The 20,781-nt window shown below is 33.5% G+C and overlaps 1 protein-coding gene across 1 annotated transcript in view; it reads left to right on the top strand.

The window, feature by feature from the left end:
* The window catches only part of LOC100368931 (uncharacterized), a 38,968-nt gene that overhangs the window by 11,690 nt on the left and 6,497 nt on the right, over positions 1–20,781 (top strand). The window contains exons 3-7 of the mRNA XM_078007969.2: positions 2,140–2,256; positions 12,134–12,188; positions 17,118–17,221; positions 17,820–17,940; positions 20,554–20,672. Of these exons, the coding sequence (XP_077864095.2) occupies positions 2,140–2,256; positions 12,134–12,188; positions 17,118–17,221; positions 17,820–17,940; positions 20,554–20,672 (516 nt within the window). The remainder of the gene's footprint in view (positions 1–2,139; positions 2,257–12,133; positions 12,189–17,117; positions 17,222–17,819; positions 17,941–20,553; positions 20,673–20,781) is intronic.

The raw sequence follows: 20,781 nt of genomic DNA, 5'->3' as shown, positions 1-20,781 counted from the left end.
TAGAACTACAAATATTTGTTTTCTCAGCCTAATGTCCCAGAGTTAAAATAAAATTTGTCATATGCATATGCTTGTATGCATATCCTATATTTGTTTTTTTTAATGTCATTTTTTGCATCTTTCAACTATTATGGTTATTTTTGATTTTACTGATTTCTTTGATTTTATTTTATCTACAGTGTTGCGTTTTTCGTGTGTGTTGTTATCGTCACTTGGGGACTCAATTCTCACACATTCAAAATTGAATATACCTTTTTTCCTATCTTTCACATCCAACTCATCAAAAATCAGTGAAAATAAATTCCATACAAAACACCCAAAAACTTTTTTCAGCGAAAATTAATTGAAGCTAAAATAAAGTATTTTACAGTAGTTTTCATGAAAATCAAAGATTTCATTTCTGTGCATGGCTACATAGTTGTCACGCCATGCTTCTGAGAGAAGACTGTCCCTGGTACTGCATACCAAGTAGTACATGTCTGATATAGGCATTCCCTGAGGAAATAAGAGTACATGTTGTGACTATTAGTAGGAATGCTGTTGTTAGTGTTACAATAATGCACTGACTGTTGATCTTTCATAACACACGCACTTTCATGTAATAATAACCATTTGTAATATTTTGATTGTAATAAAATGATCACCACCAGTTCCCTCTTTCCATCACAAAGTAGTCTGAACTTTCCTTCAGAGAATTTGGACAAAAAACTGAAAATTAACTCACATTTTTGTCTATTGGCTCTAAAATTAGGGTTCATTTCCAGAAATATTTAACACATATGAGAAAAAAGTGCAGACAAATTTGGACAAGAAAGTCTGGTGGGGAAAGGTTAATTATGCAGTTTTATTAGTACCGGGTAGAACAGTTTTTGGTTCGGCCATTTAACTGATTTCAGACTTGGTAGATACAGTATATCAGTTTTTTATATGTGCAACTGTGCTACCCATTTTGTTCTATTGTTTTAGCTGCAGCAATATTTTGCAGTATCCATTCCGTACCATGCAATATCTTTTTACCCTATGTTATTTTTTTACCCCAGTATTATTTGTCAACATTTGGTCAACAATTTACAAAAGCATACACAGTACAACCTTTTTTTCTGCAACCCTGCACGTGTTGGTCACTTTGTAGATTAAACTTTCATAATCATTATCGATATTGACTACAACACTATTCTATGATTACTTGCAGAGTAGCATTAATCCTCACCTAAGGCTCAGATTGATACAAGAGGCGGAAATCACTCATGCCTACTGACATCAATCTTAAGAGAAAATATCTTGGGATTATATATATAAAATCTCAAATCAACTGATATTTGTATTAACGACAACCAAACCTGTAAATTTCATGAAAATTCATCCATTACTTTTTGAGTTGCGTAGGAATTTGACGGTTTTTTATTGTGAAATTAAAGTCGTGATGAACTGAATTATTTCTTACGTTGATTGCATAGTCACTTTTGATCATGAAATAAGAGTGAGACATGTGATACTGTGACTTGTACGCTTTATCGTGAACATAAAATCAATTTCTTAGCAGATTAATGCATTACTGCAAAACATTAATTTTGTTGCTGCTAAGTTTTCGTGATTTGACTAGGATGAAATTCAAGAATGTATTGCGAAAAATAGTTTACTCTCCCAATAATTCCAATATCCAGCCTAGCTACCATCTCTTACTGCTTTATAGCTACACTAGTCTCCAGTTACCTAATATATTAAATCATCATTCTGGTTATTTGAGAATTCAATGTTGTACTTCAGTTCGAATAATAAAAGCCAGAGTTCCAAAGCCATGCTTTTAAAAAATAAAGTGGTGTGGATGTCACCCGGCCGTCCCAAGTGACAATAACATCGCACACTAAAACCAAAGGCGTGTGGTTAAATGCTTGTTTGTGAACAATGATATTCTATGACTCCTCGTCTTAAAGGGGGGGGGGGTCGTCACCTGCGTACACGCGGGAATTGAGTCCCAATCGACGATAACAACACGCGCTAAAAATGCAAACGCTCATGGGTAGACGCTTGTTTGTATAATAATGCGTTATGGCCATCTGACGCATGCACTTTAAGATCATCTATAAATCAATAAAATAATTTTTGTAACCATTCTTTCCTTTTTCTTTGGTATTCCAGCCCCTTGCACACCTTCAACAGCTAGTTCTGACTGTGGGTGGAATAGTAAATGTGTGTCTGGGTTTTGTCAGTGTGAAGATGAATATACTAGTGACGATGGCACAGATTGCATCGATGGTGAGTATATATAGATCTATCGATTTGTACATCTGTTTGACTCCTATCTAATCTTTTATTTAATTTTTAAGATGATATTGCCAAACAATATCTGCACTATCAGCTGTTCACAGTTATAAATATTTGTGAGATTTGTGGGTGATTAAATTTATAAAACTCAATGTCAACCGCGGCTTCTATTAAAATGGTACAATGCAATAGTGGGGATGCGGCTTCTATTAGAGCATCTACACATATGAGAAATTGAGAATGTTTGGTTCTCAATTGTTCAAAAAGTATAGGTGTGACTTCTATTAGGGATGCGGCTTCTAATACAGATTTTATGGTACATATAATACTTCCACTACACATGTATGTACTCAAATCAAATTTTGGGATTTGACAAAATATTTTTACCTTTGGTAAGAGGCTCAAGATTTGTCATTTTCGTGAATGACCATATTTTTAGCTCCGCTGTCGACTTTGTCGAGCGGAGCTTATCATATGAGTGATTGTCCGTCGTCCGTCGTCGTCGTCCGTGTCAATGTTTTACTTTTTCGACTTCTTCTTGAAAACTACAAGCCTGAATGCTTTGATACTTGGTGTATATGTACCTTGGGTAGACCTCTCTTAGGTTTGTTCATTTCATGTTGATATCTTCAATTCTCTAATTTTGGTGAATATTTTTGTCATTTTTGGTAAAAAGTGATATTTTCGACTTCTTGTTGAAAACTGTAAGTCCGATTGCTTTGATATTACATATATAGGTACTACATGTGGACCTCTCTCAGATTTGTTTGTTTTGTGATGATATCTTCAATTCTCTAATTAATTTATTTTGGTGAATATTTTTGTAATTTTTTGGTAAAAAGTGATATTTTCGACTTCTTGTTAAAAACTGTAAGTCCGATTGCTTTGATACTATTCATATTGTTCATTTTCTAATGATGTCTTCAGTTCTTTAATTGAAATGTGCATTGCTAACAGTGGAGCTATCTCAGCCGATAGGCTGCTTGTTTATAAATCGTATGGCAAAAGTAAAAAAAGTCTGGTGACAAGTTTTAATGATACATGTAGCAAACTTAATTCAGAAAAAAATCCCTGCAGCAAAAATTAAATAGTTTACAATTTCACACTTTTGCCTGACTCGCAAAATTCCTGAACTTTTCTTTCCTGGATAATTAAAATGATTTAGAAGCCAGCAGTGATTAAATAATCACTTTAACAAGCACGCGGTAAATTAGCTCAATTGTATTGGTGTATACATAGACACAATAGAATCACATTTGACTCTGTCCTAAAGTTTGAAATTGACGTGATAACAACAGTGATAACCTGGGATGACTGGCATGCAGACGGTGCTAACCACTGAGGAGCATTAGGATAAGATATCACCATAGCCAGAGATTGTGTTAACCCCATATTTTGCTTCCTTGACTCCAATTATTGAAAGGGACCCAGTTTTTCAGTCAAGCTGGGGTCCAATCTCTAATAAGGTTATCCAGGATAAAATTTCTATTTCTTAAAATTGTGTAAGTGGGTCTTGCCGAGACACTAGCGTAAATCCTGATAGCGATCACTAAAATGGTAACTTGCAGGGCATTCTCAAAGTATGGACTGAGTGCAGCTCATCAGTTCCTGGACTACATGTACAAGTAAATTTAAAGATTCTTTAAACATGAATATGTAAACATGTACATGCAAAAATAACATGCATTCTTGAAGCTGTGTGTCTGGGTTTCTCCATTACACACGACTGCATGATAGTTTGTCTATGGAAGGTTTCAGTTTATGTCAGACCTTTCTTCAACTGTATCTGAACTAAGAAATACATGGAATTTATTCATCATTTCCTGTGGAGTGTGATATTTTGGGCTGTTTTATTCATGGGATTGTTTTGCAGTGTGATGGTAATTGTGGTGTTATGGGCTGCAATATCCATGGCTTTAGTTCATGGATGATACCATATCGTCACGATGATACCATATCGTCACGACGATACCATATCGTCACTTAAATCATCAACCAGCTCTATAAACAAGTGATGTTTGTTGATAACCTTATAATATACATATACATGTACATACTGTGTATTTTAATTTTATGTTGTCATGGCAATTATAGACAGATATATTGCCATCTGTCACCTAATAAAACTAAACCCCTAGAAATATCATGTTGTCACATGTTGATATAACAAACATATTGTACAGTGAAACATTTCAATTCCTGAATTGTCCTGCTATTTATAAATAAACCCTCAGAACACTAAAGTCAACTTTTAGTAATTTTCACATACTAAAACTATATTTTTTATTTTCAAAAATGTGGACGAAGACTTCTCGGCAATTTGGAAATCACAGTATTCGCTCTATGAGAAGTGCAAATCTAATAGAGGCGTACATATGCCAGAAATGGCTTTTATTTTATCACCTTAGATGCACAATAAAGCAAATACAGTACATGTCTTTAAACTAGAAAGAAGGAAATGTGGCTTTCCAACTGTGGCATATGCTCTGAACTGGATTTCAGTGTTTTACTCTCATTTCGATGATGTAAACCACAGTTACCACTGCTCTGTCTGTATGTGATCAGCTGCATACAGGCAATTAATCTTTGTACCATGTTGTAATTCATGCCAATCAATTTTTTACTAGTATACTCCTGTAATATTCTGAAAACTCTAAATTGCATTTTGTCAGTAATTTATAGAAATTGTCAAATACAGACTGGTAATACCTTCGTTCACCATTGCTACATCACAAATATCTCTGGCTTAAGATGATTATCTGATATATCAGTAGTCGTACAGTTGTATAAAACAGAGCCTGTTTGTTAGTGTGTGTTAATTTTCATACTCATTGAGTCCAAACCATGCCCTGCATGGTGCCTAGTTCATTTCCCAGAAACTTGATCCACTGTAACAGTGTATGTCCTTCCTGTTCATTTCTACAGATTTAAAAAAAAAAATAGTTCAAGGCATTGCCTGTTGATCTATTATACAGCATCATATTGGCTATTCATAGGGGCTTTCACTAGATGTTTTAAAAAAATATAAATACCTAATTTAAAAATGAATGCTTATCATATGGTATTCCTAAAATCATTATATCTGTATAAAATCCATTAGCTGGAATTGGCTTAGAAGACATTTTTAGTGTTTTGTATGGAATTTATTTTCACTGATGTTTGGCCAGTTGAATGTAAAATATATAAAAAAAGGTATATTCGCTGGATTTTATTTTCACTGAATCATTCCTTCAGTTAAAATAGCCAGTATTTTACAGTATTGTGTGAACAAAATTCTTGTATTACTTAAAATGACATGCATTTAATCCACCAGTATCTGCATGTACATACAGATTGATAATTGAATACATTTGTACTTGGTAGATGCAGACATGTGGTCAATTTTTATTTTCTTCTTTTATTTCTAAAAGTAAAGTGGTTCCTATACTATAGGTTTCACACCACAATTAGAATATTTGTCTACTGTAGAATACTTTATTTTTGCTGGAATTAATTTTCGCTGAATCATTCCTTCAGCAAAAATAGCGAAAATTAAATCCAAGCGAAAATAAAGTATTTTACTGTATTTTACAAAATAGCGTTTTTCCCGTCAAATTTAAGGTGCAACTTTTTGCCTATTTTTGTGTAATTATTAAAACAAATTGAAGAATTTTGGAAGAATTTTTTATTGGCTATAGGTCTTGGTCAAAATTTGGAAACAACAATAACAAATTACAAGCTAAATTATGTAAATGGTGGCAAAAATTGACCTTGGCACTTAAAAAGGTGACCTTGGCACTTAAAAAGGTGACCTTGGCACTTAAAAAGGTTAAATACAATACCAGGTAAAGCAAGCCTTGATTTTCGAGTGGAATATTAGCAAAAAAAATGGGATAAAACAGATGGATTGGTCATTGTATCCAATATTGTCAGTTACAATGTGGTTGAATCTGATTCATTTTGAGAATGTCCAATTTTGGTGATGATGCTAACACTTTTTCGATTGTACATACCGTACTAAGTATGTGACTCATTGCCTCTCTGTTAATTGAGCACCAGTGTTCATTATAAGTTTTTACATTGTCATCTGTAGGAAATGTAATTGTAGTGTAAGACCTTTATCACTGGTAAGCAAATTGTATATATACACTGTACAATGTATGTCACTATTCAGCAGTTCATTTAATTGCCTCAATTATAACAAGGGAGCTTTTAACATTTAAAATACCATGCACACTGTGTACAATAAGAACAAATAAATGATAAAGACAAAGTTATCATTTTCCAAATAATTTTTCCACAAACATGTGAAGCACATGTTTATGAATACGTGGATTCATTGGTCTTCACTATCCAATTTATATGTGGGTCATAAGCCTGTTTGCTATCATAGTGAGACAATTTTAAATAAAATATGGAACAAATTATATGTGAAAATTTTATAAAATTAACTGACAATCTATTAAGTTTATTTTAATTTTTCATTTTAGTTTTTATTTACATACGTTATTTATTATTAATGTATAAAATTTATTGAAAAATACGCCACAGACTAATAAATTGATAGAAATAATTAATTATAATTAGGTTACCAGTCAGATTGAATTAGATTATTTCAGTTAACTCCTGCTTCTCTAAGCCTAGCATTGTATGTTCAAGGACGCCCATGGATTGATTGGAGGTTGCAAAATGTACAAGGGGATATGCAAATGATCTATTAAATTCAACCCATATTGTACATTTGGGACATCTTTCAATTATAATGGAAATTTAATATACTATCCAGGAATCATTCAGGACCCAGTGGAACACAACCACCTACAAAACATTAAACACAAGGAATCCATCAAGAGTCTCATCTGTTTATAGTGATTGACTCTCAGCAGATGGCTTTGGCGGCCCTACTGAAATCTGTGGCACCAAGGTGTGGGTTGATTTTTAGCTCCGCTGTCGACTTTGTCGAGCGGAGCTTATCATATGAGTGATTGTCCATCGTCGTCGTCCGTGTCAATGTTTTACTTTTTCGACTTCTTCTTGAAAACTACAAGCCTGAATGCTTTGATACTTGGTGTATATGTACCTTGGGTAGACCTCTCTTAGGTTTGTTCATTTCATGTTGATATCTTCAATTCTCTAATTTTGGTGAATATTTTTATCATTTTTGGTAAAAAGTGATATTTTCGACTTCTTGTTAAAAACCGCAAGTCCAATTGCTTTGATACTACATATATAGGTACTACATGTGGACCTCTCTCAGATTTGTTCATTTTGTGATGATATCTTCAATTCTCTAATTTTGGTGAATATTTTTGTAATTTTTGGTAAAAAGTGATATTTTCGACTTCTTGTTAAAAACCACAAGTCCGATTGCTTTGATATTACATATATAGGTACTACATGTGGACCTCTCTTAGATTTGTTCATTTTGTGATGATGTCTTCAATTCTCTAATTTTCGTGAATATTTTTGTAATTTTTGGTAAAAAGTGATATTTTCGACTTCTTGTTAAAAACCAATAGTTCAATTGCTTTGATATTACATATTTAGATACTACATGTAGACCTTTCTCAGATTTGTTCATTTCGTGATGATATCTTGGATTCTATAATTTTGGTGAATATTTTTGTCATATTTGGTAAAAAGTGATATTTTCGACTTCTTGTTAAAAACCAAAAGTTCAATTGCTTTGATATTACATATATAGATACTACATGTAGACCTTTCTCAGATTTGTTCATTTCGTGATGATATCTTGGATTCTATAATTTTGGTGAATATTTTTGTCATATTTGGTAAAAAGTGATATTTTCGACTTCTTGTTAAAAACCAAAAGTTCAATTGCTTTGATATTACATATATAGATACTACATGTAGACCTTTCTCAGATTTGTTCATTTCATGATGATATCTTCAATTCTCTAATTTTGGTGAATATTTTGGTCATTTTTAATAGAAAGTGATATTTTCGACTTCTTGTTAAAAACTGTAAGTCCGATTGCTTTGATACTATACATATTGTTCATTTTCTGATGATGTCTTCAGTTCTTTAATTGAAATGTGCATTTCTAACAGCGGAGCTATCTCAGCCGATAGGCTGCTTGTTAGTCCCTGTTCGGACTCACTCCGAAAACGGGGACTTATGTTTTGCCCTGTGTCCGTGCGTCCGTGATCACCTGTATCTCGAACATGCATGGACCGATTAAGTTCAAACTTCACTCATACATCACACATTATATGGGACATATGCACATGCATTTTTTTCATGATCCGATTAACGATAGTCGAATAGTGGCCATTTTAAGGCCGAAAATGCATCAAAATCGCACATTTTCACCATTCCGGACCCGGATCTCAGTTATGCATGGACGGATTTTGTTCAAATTTGGTACATACATTAAACATAATAGGACCTTGATGCACATCATTTTTTTTTTTGGATCGGGTTCGAAATGGCCGACTGGCGGCCATTTTGTTTTAAAGAATTCAGTTCTGGATCCGTATCTGAGACATGCTTGGATTGATCGAGTTCAAACTTCACACACACAAGGTACATCATGTCACAAATATGTATGTGCATTTGTTTCATGATCTCATTAACGATAGCCAAATGGCGGCCACTTTAAGGCCGAAAATGCATTGAAATCGCACATTTTCACCATTCCGGACCCGGATCTCAGTTATGCATGGACGGATTTCATTCAAATTTGGTACATACATTAAACATAATAGGACCTTGATGCACGTCATTTTTTTTTCCGGATCAAGTTCGAAATAGCCGACTGGCGGCCATTTTGTTTTAAAGAAATCAGTTCTGGATCCGTATCCGAGACATGTCTGGATTGATCAAGTTCAAACTTCACACACACAAGGTACATCATGTCACAAATATGTATGTGCATTTGTTTCATGATCTCATTAACGATAGCCAAATGGGGGCCGCTTTAAGGCCGAAAATGCATTGAAATCGCACATTTTCACCATTCCGGACCCAGATCTCAGTTATGCATGGACGGATTTCATTCAAATTTGATACATACATTAAACATAATAGGACCTTGATGCACGTCATTTTTTTTCCGGATCAAGTTCGAAATAGCCGACTGGCGGCCATTTTGTTTTAAAGAATTCAGTTCTGGATCCGTATCCGAGACATGTCTGGATTGATCGAGTTCAAACTTCACACACACAAGGTACATCATGTCACAAATATGTATGTGCATTTGTTTCATGATCTCATTAACGATAGCCAAATGGGGGCCGCTTTAAGGCCGAAAATGCATTGAAATCGCACATTTTCACCATTCCGGACCCGTATCTCAGTTATGCATGGATGGATTTTGTTCAAATTTGGTACATACATTAAACATAATAGGACCTTGATGCACGTCTTTTTTTTTCGGATCAAGTTCGAAATGGCCGACTGGCGGCCATTTTGTTAAAGAATTCAGTTCTGGATCCGTATCCAAGACATGTCTGGATTGATCAAGTTCAAACTTCACACACACATGGTACATCATGTCACAAATAGATATGTGCATTTGTTTCATGATCTGCTTAACAATAGCGGAATGATGGCCATTTTAAGGCCAAAAATGCATCAAAATCACGTATTTTCACAATTCCAGAACCGGATCTCAGTCATGCATGGATGGATTTTGTTCAGATTTAGCACAATGTGTTGTACATATGCAGGTGCATTTCGGTCATGATCTGCTTTGAATGTATATGTCACTCAAATATGAACGGAACGGGGACGTGTCATTGACAATGACTTGTTTTTCATTGTTCAAGCCCCAGGTTGGTTTACTGTGAAACTATTTATTTTCACTGGCATTTAAGTTCATAAACTTGGCAGAGGAACTATAGTTCTATTGTTATATTTACATGTTCAAGTGGATTTAATTACGGCAAAATTAGCAAAATTAAAAAACAGAAAATTAATGCGTTTATAGCAATTGAACATGTTTATTCATAGTACATTGTGGACTGTTCGAAAAATTAAAAACAAGGCAAAGAACAGATTGATGTCCTCTCTTGCTTTTGTTGTGACCCTGAAAACAAATTTAAAATCAGATACAATATGTTGTACATGTACAGCGGAAACTACATTTAATTAATAATTGATGTGTATGTACACCTTGTCACAAGTATCGGTATGTTGGAAACTATAACATTCATTCATTGATTTGGATAAAATATATATGTATATAGGCCATATCTTCAGAAGTAGATGTACATTGGTAACTACATTCATTGATTCATTGATTTGAGAAAATACTTATTTGTATACCATATAATAATAATTATTTTCTGGCTGCTCCATGCTGTGATGTGTCTATTTTAACATTTCAATTTTTTTTTTTTTTACATTGTGTTTTTTATGTGCTTAAAATATAATTTTGCGCTCAAAGCTGTGCTCTGTTCATTGTATTTACTAAGTTCACTTTATTCAGATAAAATAATTGGTAAGGTTCAATGAGACAGAAACAGGATGTCATTATTTTTCACATGATTGCACTGATTATAAATTTTTGGTGATTAAATTTCACTATTGTACTGTTAAGAAGATTCAAACCAAACTGATGATGATACAGTACATTTATGTTACGTTTGTCATACCTTCACTATTCTGGGTTTATGCCACCAGGATACCAGAAATATAAAAAAAAATTGTCACCGAACAATTTTTCAAGACTGTAATTGAAACAGAAACTTACATGACATTTCAGACCCTAGTCCAGGGATTAACTCATCATAGTGAAAGCCTGCATAATCTTTAAATTCAGGCAAAACCACCTTGAGTAGCAAGTCATTATAAAATACACAGGATGTAACATATCCATTACCAATCAGTTACAGTTCTACCCAAGTTTACTTTAATATAAAAACAAAGGCAGTCATGTGATATTACAGCCTTGAAAGTCACATAAAGAGGAAATGACATTCATTCAGAGTTATTGAGGCATAACTTTATTTTGTAGTGACATTAACAATTTATATAATACATGTACATGTATTATTTTTTCAATGCAACACATATTTGAATATGTTAATTAAAATTATCTTGTTTTGCAGATTCCTAAATGACTTCTTTGCAACGATCTTTACATCGGGTTTCATGAAGACATGAATTTGCTTTCTATAAAATATTTATAAATGTTAATAAGTTTCAAATGGTGATTGAAAACAACTTGACCAATCACAAGCCTCAGTGGATGAATAATGCATGTACATATAATTACACTACATAGAATTCCATGTACATGAAATTCCACTGTGGTCTCCTTTGGCACTGGCCGCTTATCGCAATTTAAATTCCTGTGCAAAGCGATAATAATATTATTTCTACTTGCATTCTTTTAAATTTCAGCAAACAAATGGCTGTGATTACAAGCATTTTAAACAAATTTGATAGGAGCTACATGTATGGCAGTAAATCGGGCAATGATTGAAAAAACCCACAAGGACTCATGGGTAATGGACATTACCAAATGGTTTCTAACAGCCAATCATCATCTGAAGCATGAGAATATTTCTGAATAAATTTTTCATCAATATTTATGAATGTCCATTTATGTTAATTTATGTTGACTCAATTTTGAAAAAGATTTTTAATAAATTTTACTGTTATTTCAATTTAGTTTTCAATCTATGAATGTATTTGTAGCTTATATCGTATTTGCTCTATTGCAAGCACATCTCTTTTAGACACTCATATGCACCGAAATTGTGTTAAAATATTTAAATCATTTAAATATGAATTAGTTTGCCAATTGAAACATCTCTGCGATGTTTATAAGTACAAATGTACAAATGCTGCTAATGGGTCAAATACTGTATTATGTATACACTGTAACCGAGACAGCTTATTTTCTTTTCACTTCCGTAGAGTCATGTAATATTAAAGACTGTCTACAGTGTCTGGACGATTCAAAGTGTTCTCGGTAAGTGCAGCAATTTCACTCTTGTACAGCCGTCAGCATTAGCTTAGCCAATTGCGCTGACATTTGTAACTACCCATGTGCATCTGAAGGCCATTTTTTCTCTCTCTCTTTACCCCTGAGTGCATTTATAAGATTGAAAAAAAAAGCAATGGCCAGCGGAGCTGTGATCACTGTGGATTTATTCGTAGTTTGCTTTAATAGCTTTCCTAGTTTTCACCAAATTGATTTGATGGAACAATTGTGACTTTCTTGTTGCTGGCTAGTGAAAAATTTTTTTATCTGATTATGCTGAAAGCCTGGATCGTGCTCAATCAGGAGAGTGGGTCGTTATTACATTTGCTCATTCAGGTATACAGTACATGAGGTGCCTTCTACTCCTGGGTCAATGTATTCTTTGAAAACATGGTTACTCAACACTGAAAACAGATTATTTTTTTTTGCATAAATTTTAATGCAATATACACTGTTGAGATTTTCATGTATTTTACTATTATTTATTTGTTCATCTTTGACCAGAAGAAATCCTTTTTGTTTTTAATGATTACCATTATTATTAATTGGATTATTTAAAAAAAAAAATTTTTTTTTATTTACGGTTAAATTATTAGACCGGGGATAGTTAGCTTGGCTGTGCAAATTAAATATACTAGCAGGATAATAAAATATTTGAAACATGAAATACTGAATGGTACACTCTGAGTTGTGGCTAGTTTCATTTCTAGTTCCAAGTAGAAATATCAAGTTGAATTGATACATGTGAATGTAGCTATATGCTATCAGATGGGTTGAATTGCTAGAGGAATAGTATTGTTTTCACTGTGATCACTGAGGTGATCTAATTAATAGTGATTCAACTAATACAATGATTATGGTAAGCCAATTTAGAGTACACTTCATCTCACAATTGCTTTCTGATTGATTGAATGAATTATATTATAAATTGTTCATGATGCGTTACTTTTTGCCAACTTCACACGTATATGTTAGAGAAATGTTGTGTAATTAGGGGGAATGTTTTACCAGTCACGCTACATTATTGCAGTTGAATTGAATCATTATATATATACATGCATAAGACAGAATTTGATTCGTTGAAAAAAAAAATAGGTCAACAAACAAGGTGTACTCTGATTGGTCCGTCTATTAGGTGTTAGAGTTGGGTAGCCAATCATGTACAATCTTGTGAAGTAGCTTTGTATTGACTCTATGATTTGTACATTTAGGGGTTACAATTTGCAATCAGTAAACATGATTATACAGGTATAAATTTCTAGGCTACATATATCTAGAGTTTTCCACTGTAATCTACAGCGCTCCAGGGGTTATTATCATTTCCGCCCCAAGTTACATGTTTAAGGTGTAAATTCAAGATATGCTCAATGTACTCATTAAGAAAATATATAATTTTTTTTTAGCTTCACTTTGTATGCAAGAGAGATGTTAAATTTTCATTCACCAAAACATCTTCCTTTTAACCACCAGACTTTCCCGCCCAAATTTGTCTGCACTTTCTTCATGTATTCTTCAATATTTCTGGAAATGAAACCTAATTTTAAAGCCAACAGACAAAATTTTAGTAAATTTTCAGTTTTTACTCAAAAAATTTGGCTATTTTTTGTCCCAATCTTTTGAAAGAAAGTGCAGACTATAACGGGGTTATTGCGATGAAAAGAAGGAACTGGTGGTGGAAAGGTTAAGGGGTACAATGGCCTTTCTAGAATAATGTTGTTCTTGTTTCAGTAAAAATGTCGCTTTCAGGAAGTCTGACTGACTTTATTGAACATTACTGTAAAATCTGTATTAGAAGCCGCGGCTTCTATTAAAATGGTACAATGCAACAGAGGGGATGCGGCTTCTATTACAGCATCTACACATATGAGAAATGGTGAATTTTAGATTCTCAATTATTCAAAAAGAATGGGTGCGACTTCTATTAGGGATGCGGCTTCTAATACAAATTTTACGGTACTGTAGTCCAAATTGCAACTAAAGCAGTTTAGAGAAAATAGTCGGTCGGAAGCTAGTGATATCTCAGTATACCCTAATACCAAGCATATTCAAAAAAACTACACATGTGTGTAATAATAAAATTCATTTCATTTTATAGTCTCCACTAAAAAAAAACAGAAAGGAAGGAATATTTCCGATAGAGTAAATGTGCTTTATGCATTTTGCACCACATATTTTAATAAAGAGCACTTCAAGCTTTTATGGGGAAGCCAAGGCGCCGTATAAATAATTTATTTGATTCCGCCTATCCTGGAAGTCGTATCACTTTTCGATCATCAAAAGGCACTGTAATGTCAGAGATAACACAGTAAAAGCCTCTTGAAAGTTAAAACATGCATTTATAGAACTGTGTGTATTGTGTTGATATATATATTACTCATATAGTTGTGTTTGCTAATTACATGTTTAATAAACACAGCGTTTTTATTTTAAAATCATTCATACTGATGATGTTGCAATAAAATTGAATACTTGTAATTAATGAATGGTGACATGGTGGTTTTTTAAAAAAAAACATGTTTTAAACTACAAACTGGGCTTTTTAGTGCACATAAGTAAAATTCTCAAATGATACAAAAATAAATATTGTGTCTCGCTATAGAAAGCTAACATTTCAGCCTCAAAGGGAGATTTGGAAGCTTCTTAACAGTAAGAACATTAAAGACAGTTTATTGCAAAAATCTGTTACCTCCACTATGAGGAAAATCTAAAATGAACATTTCTCTATAAATGTACATGGGTAACATATACATGTATTACAAATAGGAGTACATGTAGTCTACGTAAATGACAGGCATGTGTCTATGGTCAAAATAAGTGTTATTTCATGTATACAGTATTAAAATGAAATTTTTTTTTATATGCATGTTTTGGCGATGTGCTTTTATTACAGCCAATGGGGTACATTGTATTTACTACTACCGGCTATTTTAATACCAATATGCTTCCGTGAATTGATGTAAAGTCTTCAATGTGCTACTTACACTGGAATAAACCACTTTCACAAGGGGGCATTCTGAGTTAATAACTAATGAACAAAAGAGTTGAAAACGCTTCAGTGATTAATATTTATTTTTAGCTCCGCTGTCGACTTTGTCGAGCGGAGCTTTTCATATGAGTGATTGTCCGTCGTCGTCGTCCGTCGTCCGTGTCAATGTTTTACTTTTTCGACTTCTTCTTGAAAACTACAAGCCTGAATGCTTTGATACTTGGTGTATATGTACCTTGGGTAGACCTCTCTCAGATTTGTTCATTTTGTAATGATATCTTCAATTCTCTAATTTTGGTGAATATTTTTGTAATTTTTGGTAAAAAGTGATATTTTCGACCTCTTGTTGAAAACCGCAAGTCCAATTGCTTTGATATTACATATATAGGTACTACATGTGGACCTCTCTCAGATTTGTTCATTTTGTAATGATATCTTTAATTCTCTAATTTCGGTGAATATTTTTGTAATTTTTGGTAAAAAGTGATATTTTCGACTTCTTGTTGAAAACCGCAAGTCCAATTGCTTTGATATTACATATATAGGTACTACATGTGGACCTCTCTCAGATTTGTTCATTTCATGATGATATCTTTAATTCTCTAATTTTGATGAATATTTTTGTAATTTTTGGTAAAAAGTGATATTTTCGACTTCTTGTTGAAAACCGCAAGTCCAATTGCTTTGATATATTATACATATAGGTACTACATGTGGACCTCTCTCAGATTTGTTCATTTTCTAATGATATCTTCTGTTCTTTAATTGCCATGTGCATTGCTAACAGCGGAGCTATCTCAGCCGACAGGCTGCTTGTTATAATTAACATTGTGTTATGAAATATAATGCAAGTATGATTTATTTATCAATTATTCAATTGACTGAACTCATGATAAGTTGTTCGCATATTTGACACATACTGCCAAGCACCAAATTATGTGCCTCTTGCATTGCTAATAATGCACCAGAGCTGCATTATACATGACTTAGGTGGATTTATGGCAAATTTCTTGGCTACTGTGGGTTCCCAAGTGAAGATAAATTATTCAATAACACTATCAAATCTATATGTGTCTAAAATACGTTTGTGCAATACTTCAAGACATACTTGCCCCCTTACTCTGTTGCTATCATTGGCTACGATATCATCAATAAATAACATTTCTGTATCTTGGCTGATGGATCTACTATTGTTACAAACGATAGTGTTCGCGTTAACAATTCGCCATGGATGTCTCACCACCAAACTTTTATTTTCATTAGCTGCTACTCTAACAATAGCACTGGAAACGAATTGACATTGACAGTAGACAAGCTAATTGAAATGAGCATTCCATGACTAATTCAGTAACAGATTTCAAAACAGTGGTACATACTCTAAATGTAATCTAAATATATACTGTAAAATCTGTATTAGAAGCTGCGGCTTCTATTAAAATGGTACAATGCAACAGAGGGGATGCGGCTTCTATTAGAAAAATGATGAATTTTTTGTTCTCAATTATTTTAAAAAAGTGGATGCGACTTCTATTAGGGTTGCGGCTTCTAATACAAAGTTTACGGTATACTTGGTACCGGTATATACATGTATTAATCTAAAAAAGAAATGTAAAAATAATTGATTGCAGTGTTACAGTATCTTGTCCAGTATACCAATTTTACATCTCTTCAAATGAACTAAAGTGTTTGAATGACTCAATAAAACTTAAAAACTTTGCTATCTATACTTTTGGTATATTTTCTGATTTTGCACAAAGAAAGGTAATCGTCAAATACACGTTTGATTTAGGAACATTGGGTTTTGTTTAATCACACCAAATTCAGATGTTTACTGCCCATAACCTCTGCTTTTCATGCACCTCAGTTTATATGTGACAGAGGTTCCGTATTTCCATTAATTGTAAGCTGCCATTATCCATCTCTCTCTCTAGATGCAAAGATATGGTGGTGGAAGACGTTGGAGACTGTGTATCTACATGCCCATATAAGGAATCTCTACAGTTCCATGGTAATTTTATTGGCAGAGTCTGCACATGTGAGTATTCTATAAAGTTACTATGTTTCCCCCTCTAAGTACATGTTTGGATTTTAACAAATTTGTGATATGCTTGTTTTGTGCTATATTTGAATGAAAATCGTTGATTGAGTGTCCGGGAAATTACATTTTGTATAATTTCTTTCAAACTTTATATGCAATTCTGAAAACATTTTCTCATGAGTTTATTGTTTTTATCTGCAATTCATACACTTGTGCCTATTTGTTATGTTCAAGATCATAGTTAATGACAATAAATGATAGTATTCAAAGACTCCTCACATTCCTTGAAACTTTTACTGACTTTTACCGATTGTTCAAAGTATCATTCGGTGTTACAACCCCTTGTTAACCCTTTATGCTATCAATTTTCCTCCAAAGTATTTTTGTGTACTTTTCTATCATTTTTTGATCCAAATGGACATAAATTTTCATTGCTACTGGTTTGAATTTAATTTTCAAAAAAAAAAATCAGGTAGGAAAATTCTCTGCATTTGTTACATTTGAATGCAATGGGTTACAACTTTTCTGAGCTTGTGCTTGTCAAATGTCAAGTTGTCAGTTTCATCATAGAATATATTCATTGTATTGATTTCAGATCCCGAGGAGGATGACAACTTGTCCGTTGCATACTTGGCTATCATTGGTGGAATAACTATGGGTATTGTTATAGCACTGATTGTTGGATTGGCATGTTTCTTTCACCAAAAGAGAACACAGTATGTATGGTTCAATAGTTTTAACATCGTCACATTACAATGTACATGTATGAAAGATGCATGCTTCATTATAGACTGGCCCAGTCAGGCCAATATTATCGTTTCATATGATACCTCCTTTAGAACGAGTTTATAGAATCTTCCGCCTTGACACGAAATTACTGCAACTGGTCTGTTCTGGCATGCCCCATACAATTGACCATTTTCCGTTCACTGCGAGAATCACGCGTTATGCGTGAAATCGAGCGTAAAAACAGGACAAACAAAGGTCATAGCGTCGTAGTGGCGTCAAACATCGCATGGGATTCGACAAACGCGAAAGTATTTCGGGGGATATTTCCATGCTTAATAATGTGCTGTCCACATTTGATGATAGGCAATTTCGATTAAGTAAGAGTATTCGGAAGCAATATTGCTCTGTCGAAGATCGGCCAGTCGATGTGAGCTACGAAATTAAGAAATTCGAGTTCAAAATCAAATCGTTTGATTTTTGCGACAGACGTTTTGCGTCTTTCATGCATCTCGCGAGATCTCACAATTGTACGGAAAATCACCTATTGTCACCCCATTTGTGTGGTGATAAGTATGTTAATGAGTATAGACCACATCGGACCACGATTTAAGAACAAAAAATTATAAAATTGCCACAGCTGGGCCAGTCTAGGTTCATTAATAAACATTGCATTGTTCTCCCATTGTATAGCCTGGAATGTATAAAGTTTGTAATTTAATTTTGACAAATGCAAAACAGATATTTGTCACACATTTTTGTCACAACTAAATTAAAAAAACTAAAATTATCAACAGTACAACAACATGTATAATGCATGACTGAAAATATCCACCTTTGGCCAGTGAGGGCGCACTGATCACATCACTCCTCTTCACAACATCCTTATGGATTCTATTAGCCATTTATTCACAAGATACTCTACTGTAGTTTCCAAATTTTTTTCAGTAAAATTACTTTATTCAGTTGTGAATTACAAAAATTTTTAATGATTATTATGAACTAATTGAATTGCTTTCATGTAAATGTGTTGAATTTTTTTTTGTACCTTGATGCCAGTCAACTAACTGTGGGTGTCAAAATAAGATCACCTTCATCACTCGGTGATTCCTGAACGTAACAATACTAACTTGCATGCATTGTCACTATGTCTTTTCTGAGGTGTATTATTTTTCTTTGTTAAACAAATTCTATTTCTTTCTTTCTGAATCTTTCTACAAAAATTAGTTTTGTGTCTAGGATTATTATTTCTGCCTCTACTATCTCTTCTTATGCCGTCCCCAGTAACACTTGCCGAATTCAACTTCCTGTGTTCTGTATCGCTTTGGTGAGTATTGGTAGAACTATTTGCACTGCATGGGTACAATTCTGTCTCGTAATGTTCTAATTTCTTAATGTAATAACACTTTCAAACTACTTACAGAAAGTCTGTTGATATTCAGATTGATTAGTCCTTTTTAAAACATAAATAGGAAAATAAATACTGTTTCCAATACAAATCCTCTACATGTATGTTAATGTCTATGTAAGAAATTGAAAATATTTGCAGTTGCCGAAATTTTGACCCGAAAGCAAATATTTATAGAAAATTTGATACTCGAAAATTCCTTAACGTATAGGTATGGATGCAGGTTTGGGGGTGAAAGGTCAACTTCAGTCAACTTTTGTTGCTTTTCACAAAATAAATCTACATATTATGTCTATTCAGTCCAAAATTATAAAAAATGTGTAAAATGTTGCACCGAGATTTCGAAAAGCAAAAATTAAGAAATGTGCCAATTAACAAACTAATGCACAAATTGTGTTGTGTATGCATTTATGTAGTATTAGACATTGTGTAGTCCTTTCTCTATGCAGAAATGCATCTGTAATTGAATCCTGCATAAACCTAACACTACATTTACTGTATACTGGATTATCAAAATATTATTACTGGTTTATATGACCGTAGACACACTTCTGCTATTTACCTAAGTACATGCCTCCCTAATAGAGCAAATATATAGGTTGTCTCGTACAAGTGTAATTTGTCAAAGTTTTAGATACATCTGTCACTGTTACATCAAAAAGTTCTCTTCTTTCTCTGTATTCTTCCTAAATATCCGCTCTTAACCTGGGAACAAATATCCCAATTTTAACTTACTCATAATGCCTTGACTGAAAACACTGTCATATTCCTGCATGACAAGTATTTATAAAATAGAAGTTAGACAAGGATTGTATGACTTAGTAAGCTATAAAGATATTTCCTTAACCTTTTTACCACATGTTCCCTCTTTTCATCATAAATTCACAAAATAGTCCTGTTTAAAGTCAAATATAGCCAAAAACATTTTTGAGTAAAAACTGAAAATTGACTCAAATTTTGTCTGTTGGCGCCAAATTTGGAGTTCATTTTCAGGAATATTGAAGAGTTTTGAGAAAAAAGTGGAGAAAAATTTGGGTGAGAAAGTCTGGTGGTGAAACACATTGCCTGCTGAGGCAATTCTTTCCCATTCATTACAGCTATCCATAAAGGCTTTGAAAACAATATGTATCCATAAACTTCATTGATCCACAGTTGAATTCATCTCTGATGTCTATTATTCTTTGTTTGTTCTTAGTGGCAATTTTGACTTCTTGTATGGCAAGCCTTCTAAACAGCAAGAAAATAAACAAGAAGGTATCAATATTGTCAATCAGAAGTACGAGAGGAACACAGGAACCTATCGTAATGGCAGTGGTATGTATGCATGCATGCAGAGTCGCTATATTGTCATGATTGTTACATGGAATGTGAAATGGTCAATTGAATGTCTGTGTGTCTGTCATTCATTCACTAGGTTTTGTGC

Source organism: Saccoglossus kowalevskii, chromosome 8, assembly GCF_978046115.1.
Source record: "Saccoglossus kowalevskii chromosome 8, keSacKowa6.1, whole genome shotgun sequence".
Taxonomy (NCBI): domain Eukaryota; kingdom Metazoa; phylum Hemichordata; class Enteropneusta; family Harrimaniidae; genus Saccoglossus; species Saccoglossus kowalevskii.
Note: the sequence above shows the minus strand (reverse complement) of the source record. Positions and strands in the feature narration are given on the sequence as shown.